The sequence below is a fragment of the Procambarus clarkii genome, chromosome 16 (genome assembly GCF_040958095.1).
Source record: "Procambarus clarkii isolate CNS0578487 chromosome 16, FALCON_Pclarkii_2.0, whole genome shotgun sequence".
NCBI classification, from domain to species: Eukaryota; Metazoa; Arthropoda; class Malacostraca; order Decapoda; family Cambaridae; genus Procambarus; species Procambarus clarkii.
The window spans coordinates 9,562,266-9,576,468 of NC_091165.1; the positions used below are offsets into that span (position 1 = coordinate 9,562,266).

General features: G+C 48.1%; 1 protein-coding gene across 2 annotated transcripts in view; it reads left to right on the forward strand.

The window, feature by feature from the left end:
- Window positions 1-14,203, forward strand: part of LOC138365416 (uncharacterized) — a 268,432-nt gene that overhangs the window by 170,073 nt on the left and 84,156 nt on the right. For both annotated transcript variants that reach the window (XM_069325735.1, XM_069325734.1), the window contains exon 4: window positions 10,289-10,432. In XM_069325735.1, coding sequence (XP_069181836.1) covers window positions 10,289-10,432 — 144 coding nt within the window. The remainder of the gene's footprint in view (window positions 1-10,288; window positions 10,433-14,203) is intronic.

A 14,203-nucleotide genomic window follows, 5' to 3' on the forward strand; every position in this document is an offset into this window, starting at 1 on the left:
TGGTAGTGGACCCAATACCCATCTTGCGGGCAGTAGTGAATCCCCATACCCACCCATTGGGCAGTAATGGACCCCATACCCATCCTGTGGGCATTAGTGGATTCCATACCCATTCAACAGGTGGTAGTGGACCCAATACCCATCGAACAGGTGGTAGGGGACCCTATAACTATATAAAACGTGGTAGTGGACCCCATATCCATCCAACAGGTGGTAATGGACCCCATACCTATCCTTTTGGGTGGTAGTGAATCCTATTCATCCTACTTAGAGTAGTGTACCCCATAGCCATACCAACGTAACATGGTTTTCTGTTAAACGTTCCTACTATCCATTCTCTTTAAATTTTTAAACTCACTCTATTGTATATAATATTATTTGGCGAAAGCACCATTATTATACGTAATAAATTATTGTACTTATTATAACTTACTGAGAACTACCAATATTTCTCAAAACAAAACTTCGCGCCTTCAACAGGATGAAGCCTATCCATGATATTCGAATAGCATGGAAAATAGTACTTACATTTTACAATTTATTGGGACTGGAAAAATACAATTATCATTAAAATTGGAGCATTCCGACTATTCTGCTGTCTACGGCGACTGGGCGGGTACTATGGGACATGCTATGGTACGTAAGGAAGGGTTAGTGCCTGGTGATATTTAATAACTGGAAATCTACCACAGAGGAACTATCAACATTAGCAGCATAAGAACTATAAGCTTTTAGCTACATCGGAACTATGCTATAGCGAGAAAGGGTTGAAACTAGAAGAACTTGGAGCATTTAGTAACATTTTAAATTTTTAATTAAATATTAAAATGGAAAAAATATTAACAAAAAATTAAATTGCAAATATACAAAAAAATCGCCATATATTAAGTCTAAATGGCAAAATATTAACATAAATGAAAGTTAGATGTTCTTGGTTTATTTGACAAAAAATAAAATGATATGATCATGAAAATAGAAATGTATTAAATATGAGAAAAAATTAGCAGGTAAACGAGAGAAATAAAGGAAAAGTGTGCCTGAATAAGGAGTGGAATGTGGCTGTTTTAACAGAATTAACCCTTGCAACAATTGTAACTGCAGCAACACTTATAATGGGTGCCAGGGGTATTGTCAATAAAAGCACTCAATGCAACTTTTCTTTTTCTTTTTTATTTTTATTTTTACATGCAAAGCATGCAAATTAAATACAATAAAAACAATACAGAATACATAAAAGAAAACAATAGACCACCGGCCAGAAGGGCCGACAGCATAGCACAACAAAACACAAACATGAGAAAAGCATAGAAAAATACAGCATACATCAAGGCACAAAACATAATACAATGGCAAACTAGCAATCACAGTAACATCACAAAACAAAACCTCCAGAAAAACAAAACATACGTCAAGAGGCATAACAGGAAACAGAACAGGACAAACACAATACATTCCAAACAAAACAAAGAACAAACACGTACAACAGGTAAAGCAATATAAAAACACCAGGTCAAACGCACAGCACAAACAATACAGGAATAAAAAACACACCTAGCCATCCACCCCGTAAACAAAGGGCGAGGCCAAAATAAACAATAATAATAAACAAGCAAAACACGCACACCTGAAAACAAAACAGGCACAAACACAATAACATACATGCACTCGCCTGAAGGACCTAGAATAAAACAACAAAGTACATCAAGAAACATAACAAGATACTTCAGCACGAAACAAATCAATACAAATTTATACAAAGACACTAAACACCGGCCTGAAGGGCCGACAACAAAAACAACAATGAACAGAAACATAATGAAACACGAGAAAAAGAAACAATACCGGAAATATAAGAAATACAACAAAACACCGGTCATGAGAACAAACATAACACCGGCCTGAAGGGCGCACAATAGGTACAACACATTGCAAACAAATTACAGGTCCAAGCACGCACCAAACACACAGCAAGCACACAGACTACTCAAATTTCTCATACTTATCCGGCCACTCCGCCGTCGGGAATCGAATACAATACGCCTCCCAAAGTAACATGACGTCCTCCGTAACAGGTTCATTATGAACCGTACGAGGATCAGGCATTAACTCCGGCACACTCACAATAAAACACCGAGCCCGTCGTATCCAGATGGAAGAAGGGCACCACGGAACAGGACGCACGCGGTCAACAATTTCAAACCGCAAAGGATGCTTATCATCATGTGCCACTCCAGAGGCCAAGACGAGAGGGAAAGGCTCCTTCCCACGAGGCCGGGGAATGGGCAGCGCACTGGGAGCCTCCTCGGCTGCCTCACAGGGCCCCGCGTCAACCACCAAACGTTGTACCTGCTGGGACCCCCCACGCTTGGCATCCTTCTTCAGCACCAGCTTGATGCCTCGGCTCGCACCAGAACCCACACCACCCACGTCTGTAGGAGCAACCACCTCCCACTGCAGAGAACCTTCTGCAGGAGAAAGAACAGGAGGTAAATCAGACGCGCAACCATCGTCAACAGCAGACACATGGACGTCAGCCACCACCAGCGACAGAGCGCGAAGCACCCGGAATCGCCACATCATCGCCCGAAGCTCCACCTGCGTCGTAGTCCTCCGCATCAGCCCAAGCAGTAGAAGAACGCCTGGAACGCTTGGGGACTGGCCACACATCCTCACAGCCGGAGGCGGACCCAGAACCACGGGCCTCACGAACCGGGCGAACCGACGCCCGTCGCAGTACGGCAGCAGCCTCAACCACATGGGGAACCGGGCCGCACACAACAGGACGCTCCGCAGCCCCCCCAACACCCAGCATAGCCGTAACACCTGGCGAGGGTGCAGGACCAGGCGCAGCAGCAGGAGACGAGGAAGACGAAGACGACTCGCAGAGACCATCCGGAAGACCCTCGGGAGCAACTGGCACAGTGAAATGACCAGCGACAGGAGCCACCGGAACACTCGGCGGAGGGACAACAACCACCGGGGGCATGTCGGGTGACGCAGGGGGGGCCGCAACAGCAGCGAATGGGACCTGCCCCTCTTCATCTCCGGAATCCATGCCCTGAGGGAGCGGCGGGAACCCAGCAGCCGGACAGAAGACGGGATATCCGACCGCAGGCGCATACCTTAGGTACGGATGTTCGTCTGCTTCCCAGCATACTTCCCCGAGGAAAGCGTGTGCACCCACACACTGATGACAGCACCATACCTCCCGAAGAAGCGCCGGAGAAGGTCTTCAGGGAACTCCAGGGGCGCACCGTGTACACTGACATAAGTCAGGGCAACACTTCGGTCCGAGACCGCAACAGAGCCGGCGCCATCCGGCAACTGCAACGAACGCCCTTCGTACCGACGGAGGAAGTCCCGATACTCCTCCTCCCGCACGAACTTGATAATCACCCAGTGGGCCGCAACAAGCTCAACTCCATATACAGCCTCCACCGGGACACGAAGCATGTCGCACATCACCAACTCAATGGTTGGATAACCAGCTTACACGAGAACTCTAGTCCCACGGAATTCACCCGCAAAACAGGAGGAATTGCAAGGCCCCCCCACATGTCAAAACTGCCACGTCAGCACGCAGCCAGGCAGGCAACAACACTGGGAGGGCAGCAACGCCCTCACCACCTGGTGACCAAACGGCAAACAACTCAAGCAGTCACGGAGGCCGGGACACGTTCTCACTTCACGGCTGCTCAGGGCGGACTCCACAAAGTAGAATTCACTCAATGCAACTGGTAATTAAAGTGTGAGCAAACAATAAGACTCCGATGTTTCAGTGCTTGAGAGCATGTAACAAAGTAATAGCACTTTCCTCGAGAAGATGGTGATCTCACATCACTTGGGTTGTAGTCTTGAACAAACGAGAGTCGTTATATTGTGTATAACACTAAGGGGTTTCACACCAAAATGTTGGTTTGATACTGAGATATGAAGCAGCACTACCCAAGGTTCAGCCCGTCCTCCCAAAACCCAGAAGTGATTCCATGCACCCACCAAACCCCATGTTTATGAATGAAAAACGGTTTCACACGACTCACCAACCCGTCCTCGACTCAAGTCCATTACATCGAGCGGTCGACCTCAAGGATGCATCTATAAATTTTTACATGCTGTTCATTAAAAACGGGCATTTTCTCATATATAAATTAATATTATAATATATTAGTATATTGTGTATATATAGGCATAGGTTAGGAGTTTAGGTTTTGTTAGCGATTATTTGTATTTGTAGTACATGGGTGAGGCATTTACGGCGTTGTGGTTCATTGACAAAAATCGTCAGTAAAGCATTTGTTCTGGAAGTGTTCGAACGTCAACAGTTGTGAGTCGTGTGTAAATCGTTTTTCATTCATAAACAGAGGGTTCGGCTGGTGCAAGGGGATCACTTTTGGGTCTTTGGAGGACGGGCTGGACTCACAACTGATTTCGTTCGAACACTTCTGGAACAAGTGCTTCACTGACGAATTTTATTCAAACATCATTGCTGTAAATGCTTCACCCACGTACTACAAATACCAGTAAGTAATTATCAAAAGAAGGTACCAAACCGGGAGGCCATGTAGCACCATCAAATGAGTGGAATAATCAGAGGACGCTAAATGTTACCAAGGATGCCAATACAAGAAAAAGAACCGCATAAGGCGAACAATATCAAAAGTATACAATTCACCAATAATTCTATCGAGGGACAAGCGACCGCGAGGGATGGTCAGAAAGCAAGACACACGCTCGTCCTGGAAGTCAGAACATTCAACAAGGATATGCATGATCGTAAGAGGGACAAAGCAATTTGGACAATAAGGAACTTAGTGGCGCTCCATTGAGTGACCATGAGTTAAGAGTGTATTGCCAATACGTAACCTCGCCAGAGCCATTTCCCATCGCCGGTTATGGTGGTAGGAGGACGGCCATGAGGACACACACAACTCTTAAGAGCACGCAGTTTGTTACCAGTAACAGAAGACCAACAATCCTGCCAACAGGTAAGGATGGAGGAATGAATAACTGGGTAATAGTCGGAAAAAGGAATACCTTTACGGGAGATGGGACAAGAGCGGACAGTTTACCTAGTGGCAGCATCCGCACACTCATTTAAAGAGACACCAATATAGCTGGGAACCCAGCAAAACTCAATTGACTTAAATTTACTGAAAACAAAAAACAGTTAATGCTGAATCTTGACGACCACTGGATGGACCGAATTAGAGGACCCGAGAGCCATGAGGGCAGTACGAGAGTGAACGACAACTACAAAGGAAGATTGACAACGAGAAAGCAGGAGACGAAGAGCATAGAGAATAGCATAAATTCCTGCTGTAAAGATGTTATTCTCCAGGGGTAGACGACTCATATAAGCGCGGTCAAGAAAAGCAACAGAGTAGCCTACACCGTCCGCAGATTTAGACCCATCGGTGAAGATGGAAACGGAGTGGGAGTGTGAAGAAAAGTGCTCAAGGAAAAGGCGTTTCAGAATCGTAGGAGGGGTAAAAGCTTTAGTGATGCAGGTCAAGGATGTACAAAACTTCGGAAGGAGGACTCTAAAGGGGTCAAGAAAGGAACAATAAGAGGAGAAATATTAGAAATACGAACTGAAAGAGAATCCTGTAAGCGAGATAACCGGACAAAAAGGGGGTGGTGAAGAGGAACAGGAGGCCCACGAGCGGTAAACGTTAACGCATGACAGAGACGAGAGGAAGGATGTTGCAAGGACCTCGCAAGATAGCGAAGACAGTAGCGATCACGGCGGTCCTGGAGAGATAGGAAGCGAGTGTCAACATACAACCTGAGGGCGGGAGTCGAACGAAAGTCACCAGAGCCGAGGCGCAACCGAGTATGGTGCAAAGCATCAAGATGGCGAAGAGTAGAAGGAGATGCAGACGAGTAAGCAGGGCAACCATAATCGAGTTTAGACACGAGAGAGGAATGTAAAGTGAGGAGAGTGCGCCTATCCGCTTCCCAAGAAGTATGGGACAATACCCGAGGGTAAGGGACTTAGAACATTCAACTCGGAGGTAAGAGATATGGGGCGACCAAGACAAACGAGTGTCAAAGATTAACCCCAAAATCTTACCTTAATCCTTGTACACAAGGGGGTGACCAATAAACGACAAAGAGGTACGAAGAACGACACATTTCCAAGTAAAAGTCATGGCACAGGTCTTAGACGTAGAGAACCTGAAGTCATGATTAGTGGTTCAAAACGACACGGCATCAATCGCAAGTTGAAGCCGCCATTGAAGGAGTCATCACCCTGACAGCAAAGGGTAAGATCGTCGACAAAGAGAGTGGAGAAGACGCCAGAAGAAAGAGAGGAAAGAAGACCACTGAGGGCAACCAGAAAAAGAGTATTGCTCAGAACACTACCTTGGGCCACACCCTAGTATTGCTGAAAAAAGGCAGAGAGAGTGGCACCAAGCCTTACTCGAAAAGAACGACGAGAGAGGAAGCTTTGAAGAAAGAGAGAAGCGATTATACAGACCCGATTATACAGACTCAGTACATACTGAGACGTGCACGGAGGGAGATGGCTAAGCATCTCATAACGAATGCCATCGGAGCCCGCTGCCGTAGAACCGCAGAGGACCAGGGCAGACTGAAGTTCAGAGAGAGAGAGAAGGGATCTTTATAAGAAAGATCGGGAAGAGAAAGCGGGACATTTGGTGGGAGGTAAATGGAACAAACCATGTACCATTTAAGCACAAAGACACGTGCAGCAGAACATTGGAGAGGCAACGGAAAAAGTAGGGGGACGAAGGGAACATCAGAACGAATCAAGAGAGCAGAAGAGGAACGGGCCCCAGCAAAAGCTTGGGGGAAGGGAAACGAGAAAGGAATAGCCACGGAAGCGACCAGGCCGAGCACCAAGCATCGGCACGAATGGGCGAAAACTGTGAAATCAGAAGTTGGCGTTCATAGAAATTGGCGTAATATCCGCGAATATTCTATTGAAAGATAGACATCAACAAGAAGAGAAAGAACAGCAACAGAGAACAATGAAGAAAAAAAGGTGAAAAAGGAACACAGCACGTTAAAGATGCGCAGGATCAGGATCATGGTCAACGAAGTCAGGGTTAGGGAGGCATGGGTAAACTGAGTAAGGATGGAGGGAAGGGAGCGGGAGGACAGGCCAGAGGCAAATGAGCAGGGTCCGGAGGAGGAGAGTAGGACAACCGAGGGTCAAGGACAGCAGCAGGATGGGCAGAAACCTGGGAGTGCACCTCAGCAAGGTTAACAGCCGAGAGGGCAGCGGGGGCCAAAGAAACCTCCATAGCAGGAACAGGGGACGCAACCACCGAAACAGGAGGGAATGGATCGAGAGAGTCAGAGGTTAGGGGCGAGGAAGAAAGCGAAGCCTTCTTACCTGCCAGGGACGAGGAAGGAGATGAGCCAGGTTTTCGCTTCGGACTTAAAGAGACAAGCGTCCCGGCAACAACGTACTGGGCAACAGATTCAAGCGTCTCAACAGAAGAAGAACAACAAGAACAAATAACACGATGGCCGCTGGGAGAGTGATGGACATCATCCCGCACTGACAGATGGTGGGGAGAGCTAAGAGCTGGAGGAGAAGAATGGGAAGGAGGGAGACGAGGAAGAAGACACAGGAGACAAGACAGACTGGGTAGAAAGAAGGGGAACCCCAGACAGAGAACCATGAGGGGGGACCCTTCGGGACAAAACTTAAAGGAATAAAGGAGGCAGAGGTGGACGTGTCTAAGCCTAAGGCCTTGAAACGGTTGTTAGACTGAGGAAGGTGGGAAGGACGAGGAGAGGAAGAGTGCAACACGTGAGTATAAGAGACGCCAGCAAAAGGGGGAAGGAGGCGAACATGGTGCCTCGCCTCAGGAAAAGAAAAACATTCCCGGTGTTTCAAGGTGAAGACGGCTGCCTCAAGTTTGTAATGTACACATGCGCGGAGAAGGTAGAGTGGGCCTCACCGCAACTGAGGCAGCGAGCCCCGGGAGAAGTGCACTCCGACTTAGAGTGACCTTCGTCCCAACTCAAGGGACAGAGAGAGACAGTACTAGAGCATCGGAGGGCACCATGCCCAAACCTCCATTACCTATTATAGAGCCAAGGAGAGGGAATGTACTCCTGAACGGAGCACCTGGCACCAACAAGAATGGCAGAGGATGGAAGGGTAAAAAAAAATCAAAGGTAATCTTCAATACCCCAAGGAGCTGACGGCGACGACCAATCCTGTAGATTCCTAACACCTGTTGCAACATGGGGTGGGAAGAGGACAGTGCTAACACTAGCATTCAACTGAGTGTACTTGGAGACCCGAACAGGGGTTTTGCCAAGGCTGGATAAGGCGGCCAAGCGGATGGCTGCATCCTGAGAAGGAGCAGCAACGACACATGTACCGAGACGGGTGGGGTTAAAAGTAACAGATACATCTACTGAATCAACAAGGTGCCTATGGAGCGAGAAATCGTCAGGAGGTGTAAAATCCAGAGGGAGGAGATCAAAGTATTTGGCCCACGAAGCAGGACCAAACAAGGCTTGGTACACATTAGTACGGGAAGGGATCGAGCGAGTGCAGCCGTGGCGTGGACGGTGTTGAGAACACCCCAGACGGATTAAAAGGCACAGTAGCCACAATGAGAGACTGAGCCATGCCAGGGAACGATGTGGTCACCACTGGGGGCTTGTGGCTCGACCTAATCACAGAGGAGAGAGGGGAGCCAAAGGGAGTAGTCAGGAGGGTCAAAGGAGGAGCAAGGTCCAATGCAGCGGGGGCTACAGAGTCCGGTCCTCTAACGCAATCTGACTCGGGGGCTTGGTCACCCACCCAAAGAGCCCGAAAAAGTACAAGAGGAATATAATTTGACATAAAGACGAGAGGAAAGACTTTCATTCACGAATGTGCCCCCACACCCACCATGGAGCCACAATTAGAGGATAGGACACCCAACAAGAGACATGTTGCCGATATTGCCAGGGGCCCCCCAGGGGTGTGTCGTGAGTAAACGCCACCTGAAGAACCATCAGTCCATCAAGATTGGGTTCAGTAACGAAAGGAGGAGTAGCCACAATGAGAGACTGAGCTGTGCCAGGGGACAAGGTGGTCACCACTGGGGGCTTGTAGCTCGACCCAACCACAGAGGAGAAAGGGGAGCCGGGGGCAGTAGCCAGGAGGGGTCAAAAGAGGAGCAAGGTTGGGGCCCAATGCAGCGGGGGCTACAGAGCCCGGTCTTCCAACACAATCTGACTCGGGCGCTTGGGCTCGAGCCCGAGAAGGTACAAGAGGAACAGAATTTCACATAAAGACGAGAGGAAAAACTTACATTCACGAATGTACGTTTCTTACATTCACGAATTTAAATTCACAAATTCATTCACATTTAAAACTTACATTCACGAATGTGGTGGGTGTGGGTGCCCACACCCACCACAGAGCCACAATTAGAGGATAGGACATCCAACAAGAGATGTTGGCGATCTTGCCGGGGCCCTTCCCCGAGGTGCGTCGTGAGTATATGCCAAGCAAACGCCACCTGACGAACCGTCAGTTCGTCAAGATCGGGTTCAGTAACGAAAGGAGGATTAAAAATAAAAGCGTCCCCTTCGCTCGCGACATTGGGTACCACAGTTCTAAGGGTGCAAGAGTATGCCTCTTCAAACACCTAGGGCGTCAAAACAAAAGAAGGCCGATAGAATAATCAAAACAGGCAAAAGGTTGGTGGGAAATGACAATCAGAAAGGAGAAGATTGAGAAGGGGAGAAAAACGAAACATAAGGAACAGGAAAAGTCGTCTGGCTGAATTCGATAGGACAGCAGCAGGAGCATAAGGCCACAAAAGGACAAAGGACTGTTCCATGGAGCATCACACTCCGGCAGCCGCCCACCAAGCCCCCTCTTGGCAGCAATGGGCTGGACAGGGAGGGGGCTACAAATATAAATAATCGCCAACAGAACCTAAACACCTTACCTAACCTATGCCTATATATATATGCACAATATGCTAATATATTATTATATTAATTTATATATGAAAAAATTCCCATTTTGATTGAGCAGCATGTAAAAATTTACGAATGCGTCTGTGGGGTCGCCCCCGCTGGATGTAATGGACTTGAGTTGAAGACAGGTTGCAAGGTTTGTGCCAAAAGGACCCTTAATACAGTAATTGCGGTATTGAGAGAGTGAAGGTACTTGGGAAAAAGGTTAATTGAAAGCCGAATGTATAACAAAAATGAAAGTTTATTTACAAAAATAGTTTAATAATAGTATCCTACTGCTATACTAATTATGCAAAGATCATTACTTATTTAATATTTTCAGATGATGCAAGCACGTTTCCGTAAGGTTTTGGCCGTAATGACAGACAAAATTGATTGTCCAGAGGAGGGCAGTGTTATGTGCTCATCTCGAGCCTGTGTCCACTCAGTCTTTGGTCAACGAGCTATTTTATCAAAACTTGCAGAGGTGAGTGACAAATTATCTTTAATGATGTTGAGAAGCTGATGTAGATAGGCCATAGATCCATGAACCATGTATTGGTAGAAAGGTGCAGCAATTGGTGTTAATGAACCCTTACTTCAGATGGAGGTAGTAAGCCACTATTTGTAACATTAACTGACCCTTAGGACGGGTGTTATCTTATCTTGAGTTATCTTGAGATGATTTCGGGGTTTAGTGTCCCTGCGGCCCAGTCCTAGACCAGGCCTACTTTTTGTTACACACCCCCAGGAAGCAGCCAGTAGCAGCTGTCTAACTCCTAGGTACCTATTTACTGCTAGGTAACAGGGGCATCAGGGTGAAAGAAACTTTTTGCCCATTTGTCTCTGCTTCCACCGGGCATCGAACCCGGAACCTCAGAACTACGAATCCGAAGCGGTGTCCACTCACCTGTCAGGCGCCCAACTGCTGCATGGTGTTGTATGCATTCTAAATCTTTACACTGTTATTGACCAATATTCAACATTTTGTATGGATGAACCTATGGTCTGGCCGATAGTGAAACTTTACACACACACACACACACACACACACACACACACACACACACACACACACACACACACACACACACGGGGAAGACGGTAAGGGAGACACACGACTAGTGAGGTCCGCGGAAATTCGTCAATTTCTCGGGACATTGAAGGAGTATAGAGGCTAGATCATAGTATTTGGCCTCTCGCAGTGTGTAGCTAGCAGGGTGCAACATAGAATAGTCATATCGCTGGCGATAGTGCGAAGATTTGGCGAAGAAACCAAAGTGGAGCTAGTGGCATCACCAGTGCATGTAAGTGTGTGACCTGACTGGGTGGGACGCCCCGCCGTGGAACTACCTGATTGTGCTGTTGAGTGGTGACTGTGATCAGTGGTACAGTGAATTAGTGAACTGTCACACAACGATACAGTGACTGACTCCAGAGCTTTGTGTAGACAGAGAAGAACCGACCTCATCAATCTACCAGCACTTAGTGAATCACCTAGTGGGAGACAACGACGGATAACCATCGTCATCATACATCGTCCTTACTCATCTGGTTGTGTGAGCAGGAGGCAGACTGGTGTGTACCCCCTCTCTGGTCAATTAATCAGGTGTACAGATTGAGGTAAAATATTATCAAATTCTTGTTCAGGATATCATATGTATTTAAAAATCTCAGGGTGGCTCATTTAGGCAGAGGTAACGCATAAGGGATATCTTGACACATACACGCACGCCCGCCCACGTACGTATACATGCACACAAGTGTGCACACGCTAAAACAGACACACACACACGCACACACACACAATCGTTCAGTCAGGGGAAAAGGCATTAACACCTGGGATCAGGACCTTACTATCCCCCCCCTCTTGACCCCCCCATCTGACCTGAAGTGACTGGTCGCCATCTACGCCCCCCCCACCCCCAGTCCCCCGCATCGCCCATACACACACTCTTCCCCTCCCACTCTCTCCCCCTCCCACTCCATCTCTCTCTATCTCTCTCTCTCTCTCTCTCTCTCTCTCTCTCTCTCTCTCTCTCTCTCTCTCTCTCTCTCTCTCTCTCTCTCTCTCTCTCTCTCTCTCTCTCGCTCTCTCTCTCTCTCTCTCTCTCTCTCTCTCTCTCTCTCTCTCTCTCTCTCTCTCTCTCTCTCTCTCTCTCTCTCTCTCTCTCTCTCCCTCTCTCTCTCTCTCTCTCTCTCTCTCTCTCTCTCTCTCTCTCTCTCTCTCTCTCTCTCTCTCTCTCTCTCTCTCTCTCTCTCTCTCTCTCTCTCTCTATCTCTATCTCTATCTCTCTCTATCTCTATCTCTCTCTCTCTCTATCTCTCTCTCTCTCTATCTCTATCTCTCTCTCTATCTATCTCTCTCTCTATCTCTCTCTCTATCTCTCTCTCTATCTCTCTCTCTATCTCTCTCTCTCTCTCCCTCTATCTCTCTCTCTATCTCTCTCTCTCTCTCTCTCTATCTCTCTCTCTATCTCTCTCTCTATCTCTCTCTCTCTATCTCTCTCTCTCTCTCCCTCTATCTCTCTCTCTATCTCTCTCTCTCACTCTCTCTCTCTCTCTCTCTCTCTCTCTCTCTCTCTCTCTCTCTCTCTCTCTCTCTCTCTCTCTCTCTCTCTCTCTCTCTCTCTCTCTCTCTCTCTCTCTCTCTCTCTCTCTCTCTCTCTCTCTCTCTCTCTCTCTCTCTCTCTCTTCCTCTCTTTCCTTCCCCCTCCCTCTCTGCCCACACACACACACACACACACACACATACACACACACACACACCTCCCCCCTCTTTCCCTCTCCATCTCTCTCCCTCTCCATCTCTCTCCCTCTCCATCTCTCTCCCTCTCCTCTCTCTCCCTCTCTCCCTCCCGCCTCTCTCTCCGTCTCCTCCCCCCTCCCCTTCTACTTTCTTCTCACTTTAGTGGAAGGGTCGGATCCCCCCACCCACCCATTTATCTCTCCCTTTATCACTCCCTTTCTCTCTCTCTTTTTCTCTCTCTCTTCCTCTCTCTCTCTCTCTCTCCCTCCCCCATCCCGCTCTACGCTCCTGACTAATCCTATCACGGCGCAACTATAGGAACAGGGTCAAGCATGGCAGCCAGAGGTACCAGGGGAACAGGGAAGAGCCAAGGCGACGAAATGAAGGAAATGTTCGCCCAGTTTCTGGAGGACATCAAGAGTGAGATGCAAGAAATGATGCAGGAAATGAAGAACGAAATAAGCAACCTGAAAAGAGAGCTGACAGCAGCAAAGGAGGAGATTAGAGCCCTCAAAGAGAATGGTATCGAGGCGGAGAATCAGAAAACCATCCAGGGATAAGGTGGTAATAGTTTTTTGGATGGGAATGCCACAATAAAAGCAACATTTGCGGAAATACTAAAAAAAAAATAACTCTGAAGTAATGACTGCAGTGATGGAGGTGGCCATGAAAGCAGCCACCTCACAGGAGGTGGCACGCTCCACTAGCCAACTGCTGGAAAGGAACAGATCAGTGGTTGCTGTGGGTATTAAAGAGCAGGAAGGCTCTAATAGGACAGAGTGGAATGACTAGGACAAAGCAGCAGTGAATGAAGTACTAAAGGCACTAGACATGGAAGGGGCTGAGCATAGCATTGAGAAGGTTTTCAGGCTAGGCTGGTACAACAAAGACCGAGACCGAATGATAAAGATAGTGTTTGCAAACGAGAGCACAAAGGAGAAGATCCTATCAAGGAAGAGCTCCCTGAAAAACGTGGGAAAATTCAAACATGTATTCCTCCAGAGAGACATGAAAAGGGAGGAGAGAGCCGTGGCGGCAGAAGCAAGGAAGAGGCGCAGGGCGAGAGGGGAACAGCTCCCAACACAACACCCCCAGAGGCGAGGGGGGAACCCACAACCAGCTACCCAGCAACACCAGAAGGGAGGACAACCCCGCCTCCCTCCTCTGCATAGAAACCCCCCCTACCCCAAACCCTCCCTGCCCCCACTCAAATGTTCAGCCAAATCTCCCTCCCCCCACACCCAATCCCCACCCTTCTACCCCTCCCCTCCTCCCGAGTCCTCCCTCCCCCCCTTTCCTTCCCGTCCTCCCTCCCCTTTCACCCCATACCCTCCCTGTCCCTCCCCCTTCACTGGATCCCCCGCCCCTCATCCCAGTATCCTCTGAAACCCTGTTATCCACCTCACAGGTCCTCACACCCATGGAACAGCCTCCCCCACCAGCAGAACACTCACCAAGGAGGCGATTTGAGAAGGGGCAGAAGAAAGTGAGCCTCAAAGCGATGTACAC